Here is a 19902-nt window from a genome sequence, read left to right on the forward strand (position 1 = left end):
ATAGAGGTCTTTGTGTAAGTGTTTGAGCCTCGTATAAAAGCCATATTTTCTAATGTGCAAATAGGTAAACAATAAATTAATAATCAATCAGTGCACCTCATTTACAGGTAAAACTCATGGGGGTAAAATAGATATTTAGATATATAGATGGATAGATAGAAAGAAAGATAGATAGATAGATAGACAGGTGTGTAAATGTGTGATAGCTAAAGGAAGTGATAGATAGATAGATAGATAGATAGATAGATAGATAGATAGATAGATAGATAGATAGATAGATAGATAGATAGATGTACCAAACAGAAATCAACTCAACTTCCTCAACAACGACTCGACATTTTCAGCTTCGTGATTGAAAGTCACGTGGCTTCAAAAGGAGGAAGGCGCCGTTGCTAAGCAACCGACGGGGTCCAAACAAGCGCGAGCAGCGGCCCCAGAGGAGACGTGATACATTAGCATCTGTGTGTATTAGCACTCCAGCTAATCAGCCTTATTTACACAACGCATAAGTCGATCGGTCTGGGTCAATACATCTGTTGAATTGACGAGACAATCAAATGGCAGCCAAGAAGAAAGATGCGAGTCTGCAGGTTGGAGAGCGCACAGCATGGTTTCTGTCCCCATGAGCACAGTTTGCTTCTTCCTGTGATGCTTTAAGTTGCTTTTAGTAACTTGTATCTGGGTTTTCTTGTCCAGGCGTGTGTCACAAACCAAGAGCAGTGGGAGGAGATGCTCGCCACCAAAGGTTTAACAGGTAGGATCCTCAGAAGTAATGGAGATGCTGTTATGTCCTATTCAGCGTGAACGCATCACTGTAAACAGTAATTTCCTGTGTGCTGCTGCCCCCCTGTGTTCACTGAGATAACTGCAGTCACTATGATATAATGTAAAGGTTGTTTGGACTTTATTTACAGCGTCTATATTGTTTATACTTGTTGTGCAACATGTGATGATGACGGGATAAAATAATCAACCAATCAATCAGTCAATCAATCAATCAATGGTTATCCTCTATTGCTCCTGTCACACTGTCTTTCTTCTTCTTCTTCTTCTAGTTGTGGATGTGAACCAGCAGTGGTGTGGTCCCTGTCGAGCTGTGGTCAGTCTGCTACGGAAGATAAAGAACGAACTGGGTGATGATCTACTGCATTTTGCCACAGTAAGAAAAAGACATGTTTATTTTTTAGATCGAAGAATTAAAAAAATGATTTTGAGTAAGAATCAATAAACCTGAATGTGTGTGTGTGTGTGTGTGTGCAGGCCGAGGCAGACAGCATCGATGCTTTGGAGAGGTATCGTGGGAAATGTGAGCCCACCTTCCTCTTCTATGGGGTAAGTGTGTGTGTGTGGATGCATGTTTTTACAGTAAATGTGTATTAAAGGTTTAGCACATATATGCATGAACCATCAAGTCTCTGTTCGTTTTTACCTTTTCATCCTTATCATACATATTCTTCCATAAAATTTGCTTAGTTATTTCAGTGTTATTTGCTTAGATATTTTCGACGTTACACAACCTAAGGTCGTGATTAACATTGTTGTTGTCTGAATCAGGTACCAATAAAATATTTAGTGGCTCCCACTGGGATACATATACAATATGTATACGTGAGCACTGTGGAGGAAAATAAGACCACGAGGAACGAGGGAGTTGTGAGTAAATTAGATATAGATTATGTAGTAGGAGTATGTTATTGGTGCTGGAGTCATACAGAAAAAATGACACTGTAAACTGAGGGGTGCATTATGAATAGATATATCTAGATCTCTGTCTATACGTCAGTGGTTATTCATTATTATTTATATATATATATATTGTATATATTTATATATTTTTTGGTGTGTATATGTGTTCTCTTATACTCAGGTGCTTATGATGTGGGCCAGGAAATAGAGCCAGCTAGAGTTGTGACCTCTCAGCACATTATTTCATGTTATTTGTTGTTAAATCTCTGCTATCAGTGTTATCCTCATTCCTGAGCATATATTCATATATTTTTGTTGTTTTCTGTATTTTTCTTCTGTTGAATGAAAAGGGGGGGGAGCTGGTGGCTGTGCTGCGAGGGGCCAACGCGCCTCTGCTCCAGAAGATGATTGTAGAGGAACTGGCCAAGGAGAAGATGGTCCTGGAGCAAGGTGGTGAACGCAAAGTGGTGAGCACACACACGCACATGTTGCACAAGTGTTTATAGACTGTCAAGTCCAGCAAGTGTTTTTATGTCGTGTCTCTCAGGTTAAGGATGATGGTCTATTGACTGATGAGAATACAGAGGAGGAGGAGACACCTCAGCTGTCAGAATATGAAGAAAGCATAACTGGTATTGTGGAGACAGTATAATCATGTTTTTGGTCAATTGTCATTGGTGTTGTTATTGTTGTTAATGTTATTACCATCGTTTACTGGTACCTCCGTGAACCATTTTCAATTATATCAGCCATACTGACCACCTTTCAAACTGCTCACCAGTTCCTGTCAGTAAATCCTACACAGTCACCATCATCAAACCAGATGCTGTTGCTCACGGCAAAGCAAACGAGATCATTATGAAGGTACGCAAAGACAAACACTGCTCACATTCTGGGAAGACAAGATTGTCTCGAGCCGTCCTGCTGATATTATTTCATTACGCTCTGACATGATTCCCCTGGTTAGATTCAAGATGCTGGGTTTGAGATCCTGGCCCACGAGGAGCGCACGCTGACTGAGGATGAGGCTCGAGACTTTTACCAACACAAAGCAGCAGAGGTATTGATACAGTGAACCCAAAAAAATCTATAATTGAAAAAGGAAAATATAATATTCATAGAAAGGAGGTGAGACATCTTCTAATAATATAATAAATGTGATTTCTTGACACCTTTATAGGCACCTTACAATATATCATGATAAGCACATGAATAATTAAAATAAAGGCGTTTACATTGCAAAAAATCAGGTTAAGTGGCATAGATACCTAAAAATACATCTTATGTGAGTAAAAGTAACACGAAAAACCTACATTACATATGATATATGTGATATATGTGATGTAGATATGTCAAGATGCCGACCGTACATCTGACAGATACAGATGTCCTGGTTATTGTTTATTGCAGGGACTGATGTACCTGTCAGACTGATGATGTCATTGTATTCTGAGTCAATATCCTGAGAGAGCAGTTACACACAATAAAAAAAAACATTTCAATTAGTCTGCAGCACATCACACTTCCATCTGAATCTCTGCACAACACAGCTGCTGTATGAGCAGTTTTTTTTTTGCTTATCTCACTGTTTGTGATGAGGCTACATGATCCAGAAAAAGGTGTCATGTCCATGAAATGATAGAAAGTATAAATGGCCTGCACCGTCAAATATTTCTCGTGTCTTTTACAAAATCATTTCTACTCTATTTTCTCTCTTTTCATTTACATGTTGTATCCGTCTGTCCTCGTCTCTGCATGTGCCTGTGTGTGTTTATGATGCTGGCTCACAGGAATGCTTTCAGGACTTGGTGCAGTTTATGTCCAGCGGTCCCTCCCATATTCTGGTGCTGTCTCAGGTCGAAGGCTCTGCCAATGTCGTGCCAGCGTGGCGTGAGTTCATCGGCCCAGCAGACGTCGAGGAAGCCAGGAGAGAAAAGCCAGAAAGGTTAGTTACTGGAAATTATACATATGCTCCTTTTAGAAAAAAAGTAGAGTTGAGAAAAACATCATCATTAAACAGTGTAATGCAGCATGAGGAAATTGTCATTGTTACAACAAATATTTGTTTGTATAGACACTTATTCATGCACCGTTGACTGCAACAGTGGGAAACAATCTCAATTTAAAGTCTGGAAAAGAGAGTGAGCGGCACATTCTCTCACCCGCTCCGTCAGACACACCCAAACATAATGCTTCTCTCTGGTCGAGCACCAGCAGAGCAACCATCTGCTCTGCTCTCCTCTCTCCCCCCTGGCTTCCTGCAGCTTGCGGGCACAATACGGCACACAGCCACTGTTCAATGCAGTGCACGGCAGCGAGGACAGCGACCAGGCCAGCAGGGAGCTCGCCTTCTTCTTCCCCAACTTCAGGACGGCCTTGGTAACGGAGCAGGATGGGGAGGAAGAGCGTGTGGAGAGGACGCTGGCTCTTATCCGGCCTGACGTTGCCAGGGAGAACAGAGGTGGGGCCCGTGCCAAACGCATAAGCACAAAAACACACGTGTTTGAGTGCAGATACACGCAAAAGGTGGATTATGTCAGCGTAGTGGGACTGCTCCCTGATTCATTCAGTAAAGGTGTTGAGTGGCTCAGGTGCAGTTAACACATCACAGCAGAGAAACTCTTTCATAATAGAATATATCAACACTGTAAATGACAGAGTTCATATCTGTGGTTCTGCAGAAGACATCCTGGCCCAAATCCACAATTCAGGTTTCTCAGTGGCTCTTCAGAGAGAGGTGATGTTGACAGAGGAGCAGGTCAGACAGTTTTACTTCCAACATGTTGAGGAGGACTACTTTCCTGCACTGCTGAGAAGCATGACCAGGTACTTTACACATCCATCCATCCAATATCTGTGCTGCTTATCCTTTGAGGGGTTGTGGGGGGAGCTGGAGCCAATCCCAGTTAGAGAGGCGGGGTACACCCTGGACAGGTGGCCAGTCCATCACATACAGAGACATACAACAGGTCACGCTCACATTCACACCGACAGGCAATTTAGTGTCTCCAATTAATCGTTCCCCAATCTACATGTTTTTGGACTGTGAGAGGACGACAGAGTGCCCGGAGAAAAGCCACGTAAACATGACGGGTTCGCACAGAAAGATGAAATTCGCAGCTTACTGCTGCAAAGGTTTATTTGTGTCTATTTACAGTGGGCCGGTGCTAGCTTTGGCTCTAGCCAGAACAGGGGCTGTAGACCACTGGAGGAGCATCCTTGGTCCTGCTGACGTTAAGAAAGCTAAAGAGGAGAGTCCTGACTGGTGAGTGGTGGAACCCTGTCAGATGAGTTTACACAAATTTGTGTTTAAAGAGTAACTAAACCCTTACACCCCCCTTTCCAGCTGAAAACCAATGGATACAGATTGCTTACATAATGACTGCCTCTTACCTCTTGGAGTTTATTTCAAATATATGAACAGCTCAGTAACACCTGTAATTCTGGCACCAGTCTAAGGGCCCAGTTCACTGTGGAGAATGAAACCATCAACCAGCTGCACGGCAGTAGAAGCCAAGAAGAGGCAGAGCGAGAGATCGACTTCTTCTTCCCCAAACAGAGGACGCTGGCAGTTATCAAACCAGACGCCATGGAGGAACACAAAGGTTCTATCTGCCCATTTAGAACAATATAGAAATGTTCAAATATACTTTGGTTTCTTCCGATGCACAGATGACGATTGACAACAACATTTCTTTTGTTCCTTCTATCAGAAAAGATTCTGGAGGAGATCCATGCTGGTGGCTTCTCTGTCACACAGCTGAAGGAGACGGTGCTGTCAAGGGAAATGGCCGAGGAGTTTTACAGAGAGCACAGGGAGAAGCCTTTCTTCGGCCAGCTGGTGGAATTCATGTGTCGGTTAGTTTCACCTGTCGTTTAGTTTGTCCCTGGTCTCCGCAGCAGGTTAAAGGGACCAAAGTAGACCGACCCTCATCCTTGTGGCTGCTGCAAGTTTTGCACTTTTGTTTTTACAGTAATCATAGCAGCTCCGAATCAAGGTGGCCTCAGGCAACTGGCGAGAAAGTCCATCTCAATTTCATTCTTAGTTCTACAGCACATCTAGATTTTAGACTTATCTTCCGCTCCGATTGGCCTCTTTACTTGGTGGTTACACAACTGCTCGGACACAAAGGGCAGAGAGACGGGTGCAGCTGGGCACTTCAGCTTGGGAGATAACCTTTCCCATTGCTATTTCTCAATGTAAGCTTAGGTTTAGCCTGAATTCTTCCTTTTCTTGATGTTTTTTATTTGGTTCTATGAGTCTGTCAGTAAACAGAAAGAATACGTTGACAGGTGCATCACGGTTTCACTGTTTGAAAGATGGCAAATGCATTATTGGTGAAAGGTGAAGGAAAATCAATCAGCAGCCAGTTGTTATATAACATGTATCTCATAATCCAACAAGGTGTTTCAGTAGTTCTCTCTATGCATGTCAGGCTTTACCCATGACCCAACATTCTGTCTGTTACATGAATATGAACATGCTGCCATTGTTTGTTTCAGGGGGCCCTGCATGATGCTTCTCCTGACTAAGGAAAATGCAGTGGAGGAGTGGAGGGCCATGATGGGCCCCACGGACCCTGACCAAGCTAAGGAGACTTACCCGGATTCTCTGAGGGCCCGCTTTGCCTCCGACATTCTCCACAACTCAGTCCACGGCGCCTCAAACGAGCAGCACGCAGCAGAGAAGATCCGTTTCATCTTCGGTGAAATCTGCACAGAGGCAGAGAACAACACTGGTGATGGACAGGGTGCCGGGACGATTTCAGGTAATGATCTGATGCATGAGACAGTCATTTCCATCTGGTTTCAGATGAATAACAATTTCGTTCTGATATTTTTTATGTGTTGGTTCTTGCTTCTGCTGGAAATAATAGTCAAATTTAGCCATATTTTTTCTGGTTGAAATACTTAAAATAAAAAATGTGTTTCTTTAAGTCGAACAGGAAGACAGTTCTGCAGAAGAAAACACAGGAATGTTACAATCTCAGAGTGAAGAAATGTCTGAAAACCAACAACAAGAAGGTATGAGATGAGTTCCACTGATACATTAGCTGCACCAATTAAAGACCATGATTCATCCAAGACTGAACATGGACAGGTTCTTGTTCAGAAAGGCATGAAGACATACACAACTGATACATGCCTCTGCAAATTCAGTGCATAAGTACAATGCCTTTCTGTGATCCCATTTAATTCGAGTATAAATGGTTTGGGAGATAAAATGCTGCATCTGAGCAAATTCTTTAGCCGATCAGTTTCAGCCATTCAATGTAACAGATATTTTTGGTTGCAGGATCTACAGAATCTCAGCTGATCTAATCATCTTTTTTTTTATTTTGCAGCCGACCCACAAAGTTCAAATCCTTGCAGTCCACAGAGAGGAGAGAATGACGATCCAGAGCGCTCAGCTTGAACTTAATGTTTTCTTTTTTATTATTTTCGCATCATAGCATATACCACAATATGTTTTCTATGAAGCATGACAAAATAAATAGATCCATCTGACATTTCCACCTTTTATTTGTGGTATTATGAGGCAGTATAATCCTAAGCAAATCATAGGTATCACTTAACAGAGGGTTAACTTCTCAGAATACTGCTGGAGCTTATGTTTAGGAACAAATAAGGGTTGTCTTGGATCATCACAAAAGCTGATGGGTCAGTCAGTCACCACAAAGCAGCCGAGAGTTCACTGTTCAAACTGTTCACTGTTCCAGAGAACCACACATCACTGTGTTCAGTCTATCTTGAATTACCTACAATAGTTTTTACTACTGTGGCAATGAGTAAGAATGATTAGGCTCTATTAGTATGGAGGACCACCAGTGTCACAAAATTAATAAGGCACCATAATAAAATAGGCATCAACATTTGTTAATTAATTGATGTATTGATCTATGAATTGACTGAATCACAAAGTAAAATATTTAATTGGTAACATTACTAAATAGTTCAAATCAAATTTGGGATCACAAAAACAACATTAAAACAGCCAATAAGTGCATTAAATAATGTATCAAATAATAATGGAATTTAATTTCCTCATGGTTGATGCACTCATTGTAGATAAAAGCGTTAGCTAAATGAAATGTAATGTAATTCACAAACTGAATTTCTATTATTTCAGTGACACTTGTGGTCCTCCATAAAAACCACTTGAAAGACTTAAAAAGGAAACGCAGTCACCACAGTGAAGCAGTCAGGTTTAAGAAGGATTCTAAAAACCTTGCATTACATTTATTTATTTTTCTTATTAGCAAAAAATATATAGGTTTATTAGACTATTATTTTGCATGTTCTAAAACATTCGCAAAAGTATGTAAGTTCACATCAGTCATGATCGGCAGAAAACGAGGACAAGATTATCTTAAAATAATTTGTCGGTAAAAGTCATCTGCTGAAATATTCCTTGATGCTCCCTTTGCTGGGGCTTTGTCGGCTCATGCCATGGTGTTGTCCAGAGGTGTTTTCAGGCAGAGCGTTGTCCCAGTCGTCTACAGCCTCCAGTAACATGGCCTCGTCGATGTCGTCCTCAGCTGTGAAAGATCTCTGGAACATATCCATGATGCTCCTCTGGTTTGGATCCTAGACAAACCCAAATAATCAAGATACTACAGACATATAGCTATGTTCTATTGGTAATCTCATGTAAATGTATTTCATGCATAAACATGTGTGAGCGTTATTTAACATTATTACATGTCATTTATTTATACACATATGCAGGATTTACCTTAGAGTGGAAGCTGGAGTTCACTGCGTTGGCTGAGAGGTTTGACTCAGAAAGACCCACTTGTTTTAAGATGTTCATTTTTCCCTGGATCATTGGCCTGAAGCAAGACATAAATAAATGACGATAATAGAGCAGACACCATTTAATGCACTGTTTCTCACAGTATGCATATTAATCTGCCCCCCCACTGTTTCAGTTTTGGCTCAGTGGCTTGCAGTGGTGGACGACTTGTGAATATGAGAAGAAACAGTCTGAACACAGGATAATCCTCAGAGATGGAACACGTCAGGATTGACACATACCACAAGTGATCATCAGCAGTTCCCTTGGCAACCAGGTAGTGAATGTTCACATTGTTGGTTTGGCCAATACGGTGCACCCGATCCTCTGCCTGAATGAGAACCTGCAGAGAAAAGGCAATACAAAAAACTAACACCTGACGTATTATATTACTAAATCTTCCCTGTCCTCATCCAGGTGCAATGACTCTGACGGTTGCTTGTAAAAGGTCAACCAGGTTAAAAATGGCTGATATTTAACAACTGGAATTAAAACACTACTATGCTTCTTTGTGCATTTGTCCCCTTTCTAACACATATTTTAGAATTGAAGGTTTGCCTCCGTGGAACATCTTCACATCACTCCCCACTCCACTGTTACCCTGGAGAGTGCGGGGGTGTGAACGAGCTCCTCTGACAGACAGAGGTGGACTGATTTTCCAATGAGAAATGGTTATTTCCAAAGAGATGTTAACCCTTAAATTGAAAAAAGAAAATTTGCTGCCAAATAGAGAGAAGTTCTGCTCCAATTTACATACTGAATGTCTCGTCCTTGGTTTTCCTATCTTTGCAAACTAATACCACAATTTACTACCGAACATTGTCACACAGGACAGAAGCTGCACATGTGCAGCTTTGATGTTGACATTGTTCAAGCCATTAGATGGGATTATAATTACAATGGATTATAAATAGAATTCTTCATGTTTTAAAAAGTTTTCTTACTGAATATCGGAGACAAATGCTGGTTTTTAAAGTCTTCCACCTTCTTAACTGGTCTACAGTTCAGCATTACTCTTGAACTGGGCCTGATTCTGACAATTTAAGCTGCGACTATCCGTTCCACACTTCTCACAGGAGATTGTAACTGCTCAAGGTCACATAGAACAAGAACAGACTTTCAGGGTGAGGAATGGGAGTTAAAGCAGCACCATTCTCTCTATTCCAAGTCTGAATATCATCAAACTTATTTGAAGGGGTTATTTTAAGATGAAAAGGTTCATAGAATTGCTTTAATTTCAGTTTACTGTAGGTTCAGTTAAGTTGAGTTTATATTTCCTCCAATTTCAAATATCTGTTTTTAGCTGCTTACAATCTTACTTGCGGCACCATCTGCCATTTGATGGTGGTGTCTGTCTCAACTTTACAGTAAATCCTACATGTAGACCTAAAGAGGCTAAAAGAGATTTGCTGGAACCAAGTCATAAATTGCATTTCCAATAAAAGAGTTTCAAAGAATGTGCAGTATTTTTCTGTAACATCGTGATGTGGCTTACTCCGGGGTTCCAGAAGAGCTCAGCAAAGATCACCAGGTCTGCAGAGTGCAGAGTCAGACCCATGTTCGCTGCAGTGATGGACAGCACAGCTACACACGTCTTAGTCGAGTACTGGAACTGCTCACACAGCTGCTGGCGCTCAACTGATGGCGTGGCCCCGTCAATACGCATGTACTGGACATTCTGCAGAGGAAGCGAAAGATCATTCTAGTTTCTTGTACCATTTTCAGTACAATTACACAACACTTATTCTTAAAATATATTCAGAATCCAATGGTTTAAAGCCAGAGCAAATCAACAAACACATTTTACCAACCCGACTCTTATTAATTTTAAATCATATATCATAGCATTCGACAACATGACAATTCCCCAAAAAGGAAGCGAAGTGTCTCGAAGCCCCCTGGTGGCTGGCTACAATATAAGGCACAGTCTCACATATGGGAACATCCCGCTGCCTTAAACCCTGCATCCTGGGACATGGAACACACTAAAAACTCAAACTGTTGTTTTGCATATGTAGCCTTCTGTAGATTATATCTTACTCACCTTTTTCCCCAGTTCACAGGAGATATGGTCCAGAACTAACTTATGATGGGCGAACACTAGAAACTTCTCCCTCCCACACTCCAGCATGTCCGTGATGTACTCCCTGCCAGTGACAGACACAAACACAGCTCTCCACTATTTTTAAAGAGGCAAATTATAATGTTCTGTCTTTGTCTCTTCACACTCTTATCTTAGTTCCAGAGCTATCTCAATGATCTCACAAAAGATTCTGATTAGACCAAATGTAAGATGATTCAGCTGAACTGATCCCCATCATTAAGGGGTCTGCACTTACATAATCGTTTGTAGCTTGGCTTCAGCGGTGCGGTTAAAAAAGATGAGCAGGGCTTGCTTCTCTTCCTTTTTCTGAAACAGATAAGACATGACCTATGATAAGAACTGACAGAATTGTGTTTGATGATTTGATAGGAGTCCCATTACTCCGAGGAGCAGTGGGATTATGCACAATCAAGCTCAACAACTCGTTCCCGTCTGAGGGTATCAACACTTAAAACAAGGCTCTCTGGAGGATTCTGGGTCAGTTTAAGAGCACTTGTACGTGTCTGAGGCCTGAAAGGACTCATTGGGCTCAACAAGGGTCTGTTAGGCCTTTTCTTGACTGTGATGAATTTTTAAATCACAAAGACTCAATTTTAAGTAGAAAATACATTTGTGTTTTATTTCAAAGAAATAGTAGAACATGTGTGCTGTTGAGGGAAGTTTAACATGATATACCTACAACATATTTATTTTATTATAAAGTATTTTAGTATCATGGTAGTTATTTATACATACAAGAGATATGAAATATCAAAGAATCCTCAGTCTTTGAAATCTTAAATGTCACGACACGGCCATCTACCTCTTGACAAAAAATGTGCAATGTTTTTATGGTGGACAGATGATTTCTCAGAAACGTTCTATCCTGAAGTTTTGTTGTCTCATATTTCAAAAGGTAGGGAAAAACCATTTTGACCCAACATTTCGAAATGATCTGGCAGAGAGGGTTTATAAAGAAACTTTTATGACATCTCTCAAAGCAACAGTATCTTACAGTTTTCTGTAGTTATTGCAACAGAATTGACCCTGGTCTTTAAAAAAATATCTGATGCAATCTGTTCAATGTTTTTTTTTTTTAGGTATTTTACTTCTTCCAATGTTATTTCTTCCAAATAAAGTGACGACTGATTTGTTTTACATCAATTCCTGACTGCAAAAAATACCTGCACTCTATTTAAGTTAAATTAGGAAGTTAGTTAGTTAATTAATTGTCTCTGATAGAGGAAATTCAGTTTCACACTCACATTCACACTCTCATGTCCTACAATACAAACAACAGAGCAACAGCTAGGAAACAGTACACATCATTAAACAATGACAACCACGACAACAACATACTCATCTCATTTATATGAAATCTTGGGTTATGTGTAATAGTTTTGTGCAGCTTGTTACAGAGAGCATTTTAAAGGAACGGGCTGGTTGATATGAAGTTCATAAATCTTTCTTGTTTTTCTAAGAAATTAGAAAAAATGTGTAACCTACATTGCTATGTTCCTTGGACAACTCGTTGGCAGCAGCTGATAGTGCCACTTTCATGCGGGTGCTGATCCCATCTATGGTCACCGTGACAACCTTGCGCTGTTTAGGAGGAAGCTGGGACAGGACTTCAGATTTGAGACGGCGCAACATCAGAGACTCTTCCAACAGCAGCTTCAGTTCCCCAAGATTAGAAGAGCCGGAGTAGTCCCAGCCCCAAGTCGTCTGGAGAGGATTGGAAGATGAAGAAGAGAAGAAATTAATAAAGAAAATAATGGCCAGGGGGACAGACAAGCGCTACTGACAAGCGCTACAAGGGGACATGTGGCAATTGGCCAGTACACTTAACTGTTAGTGTTCTATGTAGAAAGAGCTGAAAATACATTCAGCTTGTTATCATTATCGGCCTTGTCTACATTACTGCAGATATTTTTTTAAAGGATTTGAATTTGAAAAAATCTCCGTTCTCATAACCTTCGATTTACAAAATATCTCCGTCCAGATGAGAACACAAAAACCACTACTAACGCTCAAATAAGAACCCGTCAGGATTAAACTACCTGCTTGGCTTGGCAGTAGCGCATCCCAAAATCGTGGAAGCGAGGGAAGAGGTTAGGTCTGACAGCCAGAATCTGGGTGTAGAGCTCAGAGGGTCTGGACATTGCCGGGGTCCCAGACAGAAGAATCACTCTCTTTGCTGCCTGAAGATGAAAAGAACAACTCATCACATCACTGCTGACAAGAAAGTAAACCCGACCAAGATCATTTATTTCATAATATATTTTAACATTTTTAATACATACTTAACTTCATATATATTTTTATATTTTTCACTATACAATATAGTGTTACAATATATGCAAATCTATGAGGAACCTCTTTATAATGTGATACAGCCATAATGCATTTGTACATTGCTGGATATAAAATGGTATTCAGACATTTTTGGAAACTCGCAACAACTGTCCTAAAGGATTTGAATGTTTGAATTCAGATCTGAAATACATCCATGGGTGCATCCCTCTGTCAACATCCATCCATCCATCCATTATCTATACCGTATATCCTATCAGGGTCGCTGCGGCTGGAGCCAATCCCAGCTGACATTGGGCGAGAGACGGCACTCCCTGAACAATTTAGAATCTTCACTTATCTTAACCCCAATCTGTATTTCTTTGGACTGTGGGAGGAAGCCTGAGTACCTGGAGAAAACCGATGCAGACACAGAGAGAACATGCAAACTCCACGGCCGAACCTGGATTGGAACCTGCTGTCAGGCGACTGTGCTAACTTTGCAGCTCTACCAAAATGGAAAGCAAGCCTGTCACTGGCTCAATCACTAAGAGTTTAACATAAGGGGCAAAGAATATTAAAACAAAAAGGTAATTGTCTTATGGCAGAAATCCTAGATCTGGTTTGCTGTGATAATCTAATCAACTGATAGTCTGGCAAGACAGCCAATGGACGCTGAGATTATTTGTGAACAAACTTTTAAAAATTATACCTCAATATCCAAGTGAATTTGTTTCTTTGAACAGAATGACTTAAGTATTCTGTGATCTACTTCTTCGGGTATTTTTCAGACATGCTGCAGAGTCAGGTAAACAAGTGAAAATATTACTTATTTGAATTAAATTGTAAAACACAATTTTAGATAAGAGAAGAGAAAGAAAAGCACCTTCAGGAGAGGTAAAGCTGCTTTACACCGAGCCGTCTTTATGTTCTTCAGGAAATGGGACTCATCCTGCACAGAATGACAAAAATAATGTTTTCACAACATTATTGCTTTAAAGGTTCAGTGTGTAGAATTAGTGACATCTAGAGGTGAAGTTGCATGTTGCAGCTGCATATTCCTCACCTCACCTTCCAAACATGAGAACCTGTAGTGAACTTAAGTTGTCATGAAAACGGTTTTAGTTTGTCCAGTTTGTAAAAATCATGGCGGCCTCCACAGAGAGGACCCCCTCCATGTAAATATTAAGTTTTTAACATAAAGGGACCTTTCTATGGTACAGAAAACTACAGTTCATACAATTTAGATGAAACACACCAGTGAAAACATCATTAGGATTATTTTATATTCAATTTCTGCCAAAAATTCCTTTCACCTAAATCTTAACCACTTGACCTTTAAAGGTAAAAAATTGTTTCAAAAACCAATCTGTCAAACTGAAAGAGGTGAATAAAGGATTCTGAGCCAAGTCCAAATAATATACAGCCGACCATGATGAGAACATTGAAGGGGTCTCCTGGCTGCTGCTTGTCCATCCTGCTCAGCAGGTCGTAGCTGATGATGTTGACCAAACCAGAGCGCAGATTGTCTTTGGCCTTCACTACTACATTGATGCTGTCAGGACTGAGGGAGGGGAGCCAGCGTCTGAAGGCCTACACACAGAGATAAGAATCATGTCAGAGAGGCAGAGTGAACCGAACTCACCAGACTAACACTATTGATTTTCAGGCATTGCTAATGTGAATCTTTGAAATGTGTAATAAACATCATAGAGAATGATCTTATGGCTGAGAGCTGGTTTGAATGTCATAGTTCTTCCTAGCTACTATCACAGGGTCTGCATTTATAGACAATCAATTGTGTGGTTTGGGGAAAATAAAAATGCTGTGGCCCAAATGTTTCTGACATCTCATTTGCCTTGTCAACCTGGCTTAAACTCACCAAGTCATAGCTCCCATGTTTGCAGTAGATTTGGCCAAATGCTTAAGACTAACAGTGCAGATAAGAGCCGAGCCAGACAGAGTAACTGACTAAACTCTGCTCTGTGATTCCAGCTCCTGATTGGGGGGACTGTATTTGATCCAAGATATCTATTTAGAGAACAGACTGTCTTGTCTTGTCAAGAGACAGAAGGCCAAGTAGAGAGCTTCTGAAATGTTCTGTTACTGCAGCCTGTTAATGCTGCTGCAGAAAATAGATGCTGCAGCACATGGGACGTGTTCAGGACAAAAAACAGACACCTGAGAAGAATTGTAAAATGAGTATTGACACTGTAGAGGGAAAACCCAGACAAAAAAGCAGTGAGGCTTCAAACATCGAGTGTGGAGGCGTGGCTTTTGTGGTAAAAGATCTAAACCTGTCTGTATATCTAATATCTGCAAAAATACAAGTCTGAAAAAAGATTTATATACACATGTATAGATGCATATTTTAGTCAAATGACAAAAGAATAAACAGCAACTATTATGATAATCAATTCATGGTTTCATGTTTCAAGCACAGACTGTAAAAAGAAGGATTACGTGACAGCTCCCAGCTTGTTGGGACATTTTACAGACAAATTCATATATTAGTTAAACACTAACCACAACAGTAAACTAGAATGGCACCCAGTAGAGCCCATACCTCCACCAAAGCCCAATAGTACCCTTAAATTTAGTCAAGTCAAAACATATTAAACACATTGATATCAGTTCCCTGATTTTTTCATCTAGATCATTAATGGTTCCGTGGGAAAACTGTGACAGCATTGATAAATGCCGTCTCTCACACTGGTAAAGAAAATTGTGAAAAAAATCCAGGATCTGCCCCCTGATCTGGATTCTCACCAAATTCTAATGGGCTCGTTCATGGTCATTTTTGGATTAAGTCGTTTTTGTTACTTACAAACAAACATACAAACCAACAGACAGACAGGGTTGAAAACATAACCTCCCTAAAAATATAAAGCTTTAATGTCAGGAAAAGCAGATTATCAGTGAGGGAGAATAAAAAAAAAAGTAGCAAAATAAATTAGCTGTGTAGGCATCTCCATCAAAAATCAATGCTTCACACTTCTAGCAACACATCTGCCCCCATGAGACAGATAAACGGAAGGATGAAATTCAATACTACCATCTTTCCTACTGAGGATGAAGCACCTAACAGTGTGCAAGCAGTCCTCAGGGACCAGTATTAACATTCTTCAAATGCAGAGAGCTTCAAGCAGACACCAGCTTTATAATGTGTCTAGCATAGCTTTTGTCAGAGGAGAATAGAAGGATTTCCTTAACACGGTGCCTGCCCACAAAGTGATAAACTCTTAAAACCCAGTAAGTAATGAGCTACTTTTCTTCATGCACAACAGTTGGGAGTAACAGAAGCAGCTAATGTTATTACCTCAGCCCAGGTGAATCGTACGGAGGAGGGAGCCACCACCAGTAAGGGCCACTCATTCCTGTAATAGGCTGCTATGCAAATGGCCTGCACGGTCTTTCCCAGACCCATGTCATCAGCCAGGAGCAGGCGGCCTTGGTTAAACACTGCAAAACTAAAGGGACATGAGCAAATACAGAAATTAAAAGCTACAGCAGGAACTTGCAAAGATCAAACCATTATAATCGACTCATTTGTTATCACAAAGGAATGGCACACAAATATTGACTCATTATGATAAGCATCTCTTCATTTACACAAGACCAAGCAAATTGTAGATAAGAAGCTGTCTCCTGGTATTGAGTTATTGGCTACAGTGGGCAGACCGAGCATTGATGGAAGTTCAAAGACACCTACTTGACCCCCTCCCTCTGGAAGGGCATAAGGCTGTTGGTGAGCAAGGGGTCAATGGCGGAGAGGTCTGCCTTTGGGACGTCCAAAGACCTGGCTTCAGTCCCATCAAACCTGGCAGAGAAAGTCTGGATTACTGCCCTGGGCAGAGGCTCCACCTCCACTGCTGCTATCCCACCAAGGAGATCCACTTGGTATGAAACATAGCACAGTCAGACAAGATGGCAAATGCAACAGAGACAAAACAGAGATAAACCTGTTCAATAAAGCAAATGTTGTTACTCACTGAGTTTCTTAAAATCCACAAGCGAGAAGCTCCATTTTCTTGTTTTCATGTCTGACAAACACACACACAAAACAACAGACAATTCAGCATCAAAGGCCATAAAGTGTCAATACAACAGAAAAATCTAATTTTATCACATGAAGTCACTGTTACCATAGCTGTTTGTTGGCATTTTCTTGAATGCTGCGATGACATCAACATTGTAACCAATGTCAACCTCAAACTTGGTTGGAGAAACCAAGATGCACTGGCCCTGCAGAGTGGCACCAGGTTTCTGCCAGCCATTACACAGCTTCAGCAGCGCCCCCAGCGCTCCACTGTTATGAGCTCGGCAGGAAGCAACATCCACCACTTCCATTCCTTCAAGAGGCCTCAGAGACACAGAGGCAATAGAGGCTGCCTCCTCCACTGCAACGCAAAGTCAAGATGGGGCAGATGCAGCAGCAAATCAGACAAAATAAATATCCTGTCATGCCTTAATATTTATTATACTTTTTACATTTTAAATCAGTGAATGTCTCCATTAATATTTTACTAATGTACACACTTAGCTGCTTATAGTCCTCCAAGCGGAAGTTCCACATCTTTGTTGCAGGGTCTAAAATAGAGAAGAATACTTTATCAACTTTAATATCCCCGAAGGACTCTGGAATCTGCTATTCCATTGATACTGCTAAGGGATGAAACATTTGTAAACTTGAGTTATTCAACAAAGGAAAATCCAGAAGGTTTAGCTAGAACGAAGAATTCATACTGCTTTTGCAATAGCACATTCAGTATTTCTATCTCGACTATGTGCACAAATGCCTTGTAGCACTAAAGCTTGGTATTATTTGAAAATTACAACACCAGCTGCTACAGAACATAATACAGTTTGACAAAGAGACCTTTTATGCATATTTTGTCTCCCTTGAATATTGTTTTTAAGTAGCAGCTACATTTTGAATTTACAATGCTGCCCAAGTATTTTCAGTCCTGTACTATTTCTAAAAATGTGCATTTATACATAAAGATGAGACAATCTATGGCTGTAAAGTGCACCCTCTATGACTCAAAGGCCAAAGCATAAAAAACAGTTACATTGGCAGATACTTACCATAGTTCTTGGAGGGGATGGATTTGAAAACAGCAATGAGCTCTGCGTGGTAGCCCACTTCTACTCTGAAACGACTGTCCTCTGTGTGGGGTACACATCTTCCTCTCACAGAGATGGAGGGTTTTTTAGCAGCTACAGTGTTGGAGGTGGAGGAGCATGAGGGGAGCTGTGCCACATAACTCTGAGCAGGTTTAGACGTCGCTTGCTTGTAGAAAGAACTGGCTGCTCCACCACCAGAGCTGCCAGAGGAGAGGTTAGGTTTTGACTGAGCTGGTCCCCCGCCGACCATTACCTGGTCGATTACTTGGATCTATAAGGAAAGACGGCAAAAGGTGTTAGGGAAACGATAAGTTGTGTTTCATCCAAATAATAAATGACTCAACATCTCACCTGTCTTTTAGTAGTAGCGTTAAGCTGCCTACTCTGGTTGATCTGGTTGCCATTAACAGACTGATGATGCGTTGGCCCTTGCTTTTGGTTGTTGAAGCCCTGTGGCTGATGTTTGGAGGGTGGAACATACAGCTTTGGTGCAGAGACTGAGCTGCAGGATGAGTCTCTGTGATGGACCAGAGCTGCAGGATCCGATGCCAGGCTTTGTGCAGGGGCCTGTTTATGTACTGAGATACTACCGGGCCCAAATGAGGGCTGGTTATTGATGCTGGCAGCCTGTCCCAGTCTTTGGGCTCGTCTCTCTAACGCCCTCCGCCTGTTCTCCTCGATCTTACGCTGTTGCTCTGCAGTCAGCTGATGAGACATGTTGAGCTAAACGCTAACTAGCATAAACTCAAGACGAGTTCGCTTGGAGCTCACGAATGCATCTAGTCACCTGCTAGCAAGTGATCCGTGGAGACCCATGTGTGCTTTCAGAGCTAAGACGTTGGAACTCACTCCCTCCACTGCTGGTGTTAACGCTAGCAGCTAACGCGGCTAGCCTAACAGATCAGAAACTCTTCTAAATGTACCCGGCAGCGTCACAGCGGTGGTGGGTTCACATTAGCAGTCATTCGTTGAAGAGCAGACGGTCAGCAATGTGGTTTCCAGACCGGAAAGTAAGGTCGTAAAGCTAATGGGTGAAGTTAGCATCCATTTAGCTGGTTAACAACCAGCTGGCATGTATCTTAATCTGCCGCGCAGGAAGTGACGTAGGAAAACAAGCAGGCACGTGGAGACGGTGGTTGCTGGGTGATGTTGAGAGGCAGCCATAAAAATAGCTGTCAACACTAACTCTGGATATAAGTTAGATTTAAAGCTGTAAATGCGACCATTTTGTATTGAGAAGGTGTTTGGAGGCGACATTGAATGTGTTGGCTTACAAATAAAAATGATCAAATTAAGAGAGAAGGTGAAGTGACCGACCAGTTAACTCGATTTAACTTCTTTTCATGCTTAGCTTAGCCTAGCCTAACTAGCCAAGAGAAAACTAAAGGCTTTTGTGTTTTTGTGCTCAACAAGATGCTGCTGTTAACAGATGTGTTGAATATGAGCTCACTTGTCAAATATACAAACTGACTTTGTATGAAACTAAGTTGCACTTTCCATATTGTTTAACTGGCTCACATCTGTACAACCACATTCTTAGTAAAAAGTTCTTTTTTCACTTACCTGAACGTTGAGGCCCACATTTTGTTGACGTATGATGTGGAAAGGTGTAAGTTCATCCCCTGACAGCTGCAGCCCACACATACATTAAAAAATGAACCTGTCACCAAACGTTAATACAATGTGTTATTTCATGAAGAACAAGAAACAGAAATTACTGCCGTGCCTGTGTTTACTCTCCTTTTACTTAGCAAAATAAACAAATGTGTAATTTTTGCACATTTTTGCACATTTTACATACAACAGTTAATAGTTATCTGGCAAATTACATTAAACATTATGATTACTTAGCAGAATATAGTGAATGGTTACTTCCTTAAATAATGAATTAGCTCTTCATCAGCCAATAAATTGTCAC

General features: G+C 41.0%; 2 protein-coding genes across 2 annotated transcripts; one reads left to right on the forward strand and one right to left on the reverse strand.

Moving 5' to 3' along the window:
• The first annotated feature begins 361 nt into the window (after window positions 1-361).
• Window positions 362-7194, forward strand: nme9 (NME/NM23 family member 9). The gene is made up of 17 exons (XM_020090187.2): window positions 362-590; window positions 697-754; window positions 1056-1159; window positions 1261-1332; window positions 2037-2153; window positions 2234-2318; window positions 2468-2550; window positions 2654-2746; window positions 3477-3631; window positions 3951-4147; window positions 4368-4512; window positions 4844-4951; window positions 5140-5291; window positions 5400-5544; window positions 6190-6455; window positions 6625-6711; window positions 7032-7194. The coding sequence occupies exons 1-17, from the start codon at window positions 558-560 to the stop codon at window positions 7100-7102; spliced, it is 1971 nt and encodes a 656-aa protein (XP_019945746.2). The 5' UTR covers window positions 362-557; the 3' UTR covers window positions 7103-7194.
• smarcal1 (SWI/SNF related, matrix associated, actin dependent regulator of chromatin, subfamily a-like 1) lies at window positions 7099-19117 on the reverse strand. The gene is made up of 17 exons (XM_020090186.2): window positions 18336-19117; window positions 17946-18255; window positions 17397-17447; window positions 17003-17257; window positions 16850-16900; window positions 16570-16753; window positions 16177-16327; window positions 14289-14450; window positions 13744-13809; window positions 12626-12766; window positions 12072-12290; window positions 10822-10892; window positions 10527-10629; window positions 9978-10160; window positions 8725-8825; window positions 8423-8519; window positions 7099-8274 (listed from the first exon to the last, which is right to left on the reverse strand). The coding sequence occupies exons 1-17, from the start codon at window positions 18699-18701 to the stop codon at window positions 8080-8082; spliced, it is 2706 nt and encodes a 901-aa protein (XP_019945745.2). The 5' UTR covers window positions 18702-19117; the 3' UTR covers window positions 7099-8079.
• Window positions 19118-19902: the final 785 nt, after the last annotated feature.

The sequence above is a fragment of the Paralichthys olivaceus genome, chromosome 10 (assembly GCF_024713975.1).
Source record: "Paralichthys olivaceus isolate ysfri-2021 chromosome 10, ASM2471397v2, whole genome shotgun sequence".
NCBI classification, from domain to species: domain Eukaryota; kingdom Metazoa; phylum Chordata; class Actinopteri; order Pleuronectiformes; family Paralichthyidae; genus Paralichthys; species Paralichthys olivaceus.

Excerpts from the sequence above, each read along its gene's own strand:
- smarcal1 (XM_020090186.2), bottom strand. The coding sequence starts at position 18,701 with ATGTCTCATCAGCTGACTGCAGAGCAACAGCGTAAGATCGAGGAGAAC. Across the intron at positions 16,901-17,002 it reads AATGCCAACAAACAGCTATG|ACATGAAAACAAGAAAATGG; the intron begins GTAACAGTGACT and ends TGTGTTTGTCAG. Across the intron at positions 8,520-8,724 it reads ACTGCTGATGATCACTTGTG|GCCAATGATCCAGGGAAAAA; the intron begins GTATGTGTCAAT and ends GTCTTGCTTCAG.
- nme9 (XM_020090187.2), top strand. The coding sequence starts at position 558 with ATGGCAGCCAAGAAGAAAGATGCGAGTCTGCAG. Across the intron at positions 3,632-3,950 it reads AGGAGAGAAAAGCCAGAAAG|CTTGCGGGCACAATACGGCA; the intron begins GTTAGTTACTGG and ends GGCTTCCTGCAG. Across the intron at positions 4,148-4,367 it reads CGTTGCCAGGGAGAACAGAG|AAGACATCCTGGCCCAAATC; the intron begins GTGGGGCCCGTG and ends GTGGTTCTGCAG.